The sequence below is a fragment of the Helianthus annuus genome, chromosome 11 (genome assembly GCF_002127325.2).
Source record: "Helianthus annuus cultivar XRQ/B chromosome 11, HanXRQr2.0-SUNRISE, whole genome shotgun sequence".
Classification (NCBI taxonomy): domain Eukaryota; kingdom Viridiplantae; phylum Streptophyta; class Magnoliopsida; order Asterales; family Asteraceae; genus Helianthus; species Helianthus annuus.
The window spans coordinates 94,779,350-94,785,091 of record NC_035443.2 but is presented as its reverse complement, the minus strand read 5'-3'; the positions used below and the strand labels follow the sequence as shown (position 1 = coordinate 94,785,091).

Below are 5,742 nucleotides of genomic sequence, written 5' to 3'. Positions count from 1 at the left end.
ATGCTTTGATAGGGGCATTGGGGAAAGGGCAAAAATAATTTGGAGCCATCTTGCACGGTATCAAGTTATTATCAACATTGTCTTCGGAAATGCTTTTGAACTAAACTAAACTTTTGGCAGCAAACATGTAACACGAATCTCGGTAAACAAAACTATGAACTCACCAGCATTGTCTAATACACTGTTCTGCATGCTTGTAGGTCTATAGGTACATATCATTGGAAACTTGCTGTCTGGGATGCTGGAGTGGTCATGGGTCGAGTTACATGGAATCATGAGACGATTATATTGGTTTTTATTCACTTAGATTACGAAATTCTTAACTATTGTATTTTGCTTTTGCTGAACAATAAAATTTTTTGTACGACCTATTTTAATAAGTGAAAGTTTTACTAGAAATCTTGTTACGAGTTCAATGTGATTGGTGGCTAGATCCTGCTACGTCACACGCCTCGCGGGGGTTTCCGCATGTTGTATTTTGGGGGTGTGACAATGATGGTAAATTAAAGGGAGTTACTATTTTTAAACCAAACTTCCCTGCTGAGATGAATATTTTTTCCATACTCTCTTAACTTGTCTCTCTGCCAAGACCACTGCATTTAATGAGATACCACTGAAAATCCAGTATTTGGGATATGCTATTTTAACAAAATACGAGTACAATTTATCCCAAGCACTGTTTTCGAACTTGGTAGCAAATGTGAAGAATGTTCAAAAGGGTGCAAATAATGCTTTTCTCATGTACCCAAGACTTTTAAGCTATTAGCTTCAAAAACTAGTGTCACAAATAGATTTTCAACAAGGTGTAGCTTTTCAAATAAATAGTCTTACAAGTGAAACTTTTACTAGACTAATGGACAAAAAGTCAAAAGTTTCCAAAACACAAACGAAGGGGGATGAGCCTATTTTAGATGCGTCCACATCTGTTGCTCAAACCTCTGTTGTTGAGCCCACTACTCCTGGTGATCATGACACCACAACCGGTGTTGTGAAACCCACACCAGCAAAAAACGAAAAGAAACCTTCCATCTCCAAAAAGCCCACGAAAACAAAACAAAATAAAAAGGGTCCTCTGGAAGATGAGATCCCGGAGGTTAACCCTGTTACAACACAAATGTCACTTGAAACCATTGTTGCTACTTCCTCACAACAGATGGTAAGATCTCCACCTAACCAAACTCCTCTGGAATCCTCACAAAAGGATCATGTTGTAAGCACGGGGAAACCACATCAAGAAGCAGACCTTTCACTTGAAAGAATGCATAAAAGCCCCTCTCCAAGGGCTATGTCTCTTTCCACCCCACAACCCTCTCCATCAATTCCACGTACATTTATACCCTTGCTTAATGCAATTGAGCCTCAGATACAACTCAGCTCCTCTCAACCACCCATTATTGAGAGTACACTCCCACAAGTGTCTGAGTCTGAACAATCTCAATCTGCTAACCCCCAAGCATCAATTGAGGAGGCTACACCCCTTGAGTTTCAAGAAACTCTTGGTGGTAGTTCAAGTGAGCAGCCACTACAACTGGTGAACCCATTGGTTTTCAGTTGGAAAGTGGTTACATCTTTAAGACTCCCTTGAAGGCAACAGCTGTTGAGGCTGCAAATGTATCCTTTGTTGCAGTTGGAAGTCCCCAGTACCAAGACACAGGGACATTTAGTTTTGATGATTTGGAGACTTCTCCTATTATCAAACTAAACATAACTACATTAGGTAGGGATTCAGATGATCCTATTAAATTAGTTGATGAATTGAGATAAAAAGAATTGACAAAGAGAATATCTTCCATGGATTCTTCAATGACTGAGATGAAAGAGATGATGAAACAAATGGTGGCACATTTTAAAAGTCAGCCTAGCACTCAGCAAATTGCCAATGAGCTGTGGAAATCTGTGCAACCTATCATCCAAGCTTAAAGGAATTTGACTGACATCAACTATAACACCCATATGGAACTCATCAGGAATATGGTTGAGGTTAGGTACAAGGTGACCCAAGCAGACTGAACGTGATGACTGCGACTACATCCAAGGGGAAGTCTATGAATGCATATGTCTGCAGTCTTCGTCACGTGTCGAGTCTTCTTTTGTTATGTATTGTAATATATAGATTAGAATGTATATCGCATCGAAAAGGTCAGAACTGAATGTAAATGACCCTTTCGCACGAAAGAGTCTTTCGTGTGAAAGGGCCATCAAAGTTTTTTCGTGCAAGTCGCCTACTCGTCCCATGTGAGTTTGGATGAATGGGCAGGTCAATAAATAGAGACCTTGGGTCTCTCATTTGTAACTTTTGGCAACTTAAAGCGAAGCTCTGACAAACTGAATTCTAGGCTTTGTATGTTCATTATATCGATAGAATCAGTGTTCAAACGGTATTTCTGTGTGTTAGTCATCTTCCTACACGAATTTCGTGCATGATATGAAAACTTTTTGACCGGTCGGAGCATTCGGGAACCCGAAACGGTCCTCACAAACTTATTAGGGAGGATGGGGGCACTTTAGGGTAAGTACCCTAGCCCTGACCAACCACTACTCGCCAACTCAAAAAGTGCACCAAGTACCCATTAACTAATAAGTGGTGACGACGCCAACCCTAGCCCCAAACATTTTTTTAATTTTTTTATTTAAATATAGTCAAAGGTTATATAGAAAATTAATTTCATTGACTTAAAATAAAAATAAATAATTCAACACAAACGAGTAATAATAAAATTTAAAAATTAATCCTAAACATCAACTTTCTCCTCAAGGTGTGGTAGATCTTGGGCTGCAATATGAATAAGAAGATCATTTTTAAGTCGAAAAATGTGTATCTTGGTCCATCAACTCCGTAAGTGTTGCGTCGTTAAAAACGAGTTCGACGACCGAATCCCTAATGTGGACCGATGAGTACGCATGCCCCTCGTCTTTTAAGATCATATTGTGAAGTATCATGCACGTCTACATCTCACTAATAATCTTGTTGGCCGTCATAGCACGTATGGGCGCCAACCCTAGCCCCAAACATTTTTTTAATTTTTTTTTATTTAAATATAGTCAAATGTTATATAGAAATTAATTTCGTTAACTTAAAATAAAAATGTCACAACCCCCGACCCCATCCTGGGAGCGGGAGCTGCGAACCAGTCAGATGGTATCGGTGTTTATTAATTTGGTAGCGGAAATTTTCATCAGGACCGTAGTTAGGAAATATTTTTATCAGAGTTAAACACCAAAATGATTAAAATAGATAAATGGGATAAAACCCAAGTTTTCTTTACAATGCATTTATAGGGATAAACCCTAATTAAAAACTCATTTTTATTTAGGTAACTTTTATAGCCACTTTTCTAAGCCTTCAATGCTCTCCAGCTGGCTTCTATTTGGCTTTCACATTTTGTTACCTGAAACGCATTTAAAAAATTTTTGTCAGTGGGAGTGGGAAATACTGGTGAGTGAATCCCAGTTTAATCAAGTTTTAGTAAAAAACATTGTACAGTATTGAGGCGGTCTCGCAATTACGGGGATGTTTGGTAGCCACTTAATGACCATTCAGATGCTACCTCTTAATGGTTTAAAACCCCTGAATGAATAAGAGGTAACCTCAAGTCTGAATGGTTAAGAGGTAACCTCTGAATGGTAAATCATCACGTGTCACATTATTCTACCTTCTCACTGGTAAAATTCTTAATGGTTTCATTAAGAGGTAGCCTCTTAATAACCATTCAGAGGCTACCAAATAGCCCCTACATTTGTTTCTAAGTCATACCAATTACCACCCACGGTACTGTCAACCCGACTTGTGAAAATATTACCCCTCGCAAGGCAGTAATAAATTTTTTATACAAAACTCCAACATACCGACGATAATTGTATCCTTACAAATACTCAATAACTGTTAAATATATATTTAATCGTGTGAGGTTTTATAAAAACAGTTTACAAAAAAGAGATTACTCACATTGCTATCTTAGGTTTTCTGTAAGGATTTCCTGGTGATTATCTATAATTTACACAAATTCAACTTTATCCCTACGTCACGAGACAGAGCCCCAACAAACTTAGTCAGGCAGAGCCTTGTCATTTGTTACGGGGCCCTAGATCAATCGGACAAGCTATCAGTGATCAGAGGTTACCATACTTAAAACAGGGCAGGGCTTTGGAGTATTTAGGTTTAATATTAAAAGAGGAAAAATATAGAATACATGAAGAAGAAAGTGAGAGCGAGATGAACAGATTTAAAAGCTGAGAAGCTTGTTCTATTTATAATAGAGTGAAGCTTGAAACTCACGCAAATGTGTCCACGTATCCATTACATTCAATGTAACACATGATTTCTATATTATTTTATTTATTATATTATTTTATATTCTTATTTGATTCCTGTGATTATCTCGACACCTACATGATTCAAAAATCTCAAGATGTAAGTTAAATTTATTATTATTATTCTATTATTATAATTAATTCAGCTGCTTCACTTATTTGACGCTTATAAGTTATAAAATATGATGTTTTATAAAATAATGAATATGTCTTTAGAACGGTAATAATCTTATCTACATTTTGAACAAAGTTTCATTAAAAACGGAGCAGGTTCAAATATAATGCATTTTTATAACTTAATTATTAAATGGTTGTGGGGTCCGTCTAAGTATTTCATATTTCTAACATTTAACTTACCCACGATTTATCCGTTTAATAACATAAGTTTTATATATTTTATTTTAAATTTTATAAATAAAATTTTGAGGGTGTTACATTCTCCCTGCCTTATTTTAAATCTCGTCCTCCAGATTTAATGAAATGTGGGGGAATATCTTTAGTTGTCACTACTCCTAGTCCCTAAGTATATTCTGGTCCTTGCTTTGAATTCCACTTTATTTTGATATCGGAATTATAGAAGTATACGAAAGATTCCTGATGAATGAATCTAAAATTATCATTAATACACCTGTTCGTGATTTATCCCTAATTGTCAATCATTATGGTCTTTGGATTTCCTCATAGATATACATATTTCTATAATCATATATTTCACATATGGTAATATACACACCATTCATAAGGTCAATGTATTTAAGAAATTCATGTTTTCAAAAACTTGACAATTATCAGGTCATTATACTATTTAGGGAATTCCATTAACATAACATATACCCCATCTTACCCGGTCTCGCCGGAGAGGTACCCCCATCTTACCCGGACAAGCTGGAGAGTCTACTACACCATACCCAGTCTTGCCGGAGAGGTAATGATCATTGTATTTCCATTAAATAGAATTTCTCTCAAATCATGATTTTAAAAGTGCATCATTTATTATGGCTTATATCAAGAAACAAGGAAATTAGTATTCTCATGATGGATCATATTCTAGAACCGAGAAGTACTAACAAACAAGAAATAATAGTGGCCAGGTGTTATTGCTTATTTATCATACTTACACTGTTCTAATCCTCATCCTCACGGCATACCAACATCCATCACAATTTTTTTTTTCTACGCAAGTAATTAGCTTATCTTGAAGCTTATACTAAGGCATTTTCCTTAGGTTCAAGTCTAAATACTGTCTTGGGTGTTACCAGTAAATATCAAAATCCTAACTCTTTTCGTTTAAGCATATTATTTTGGTTGTAACTTTCTTTTGTTTGGAAAATGGGGTTTCAAAAATATCATTGTCTCCATTAATATTATGGCTAGGTTCAATGTGATGAGTATGCTTACAGCTAACTCTATTCATGTTGATGTGTTATGAGA

At 36.2% G+C, this 5,742-nt stretch overlaps 1 protein-coding gene across 1 annotated transcript; it reads left to right on the top strand.

Moving 5' to 3' along the window:
* Positions 1-853: 853 nt before the first annotated feature.
* On the top strand, positions 854-1,585 carry LOC110942587 (RNA polymerase II degradation factor 1-like). Its single transcript, XM_022184362.1, has 2 exons — positions 854-1,093; positions 1,154-1,585. The coding sequence occupies exons 1-2, from the start codon at positions 854-856 to the stop codon at positions 1,583-1,585; spliced, it is 672 nt and encodes a 223-aa protein (XP_022040054.1).
* Positions 1,586-5,742: the final 4,157 nt, after the last annotated feature.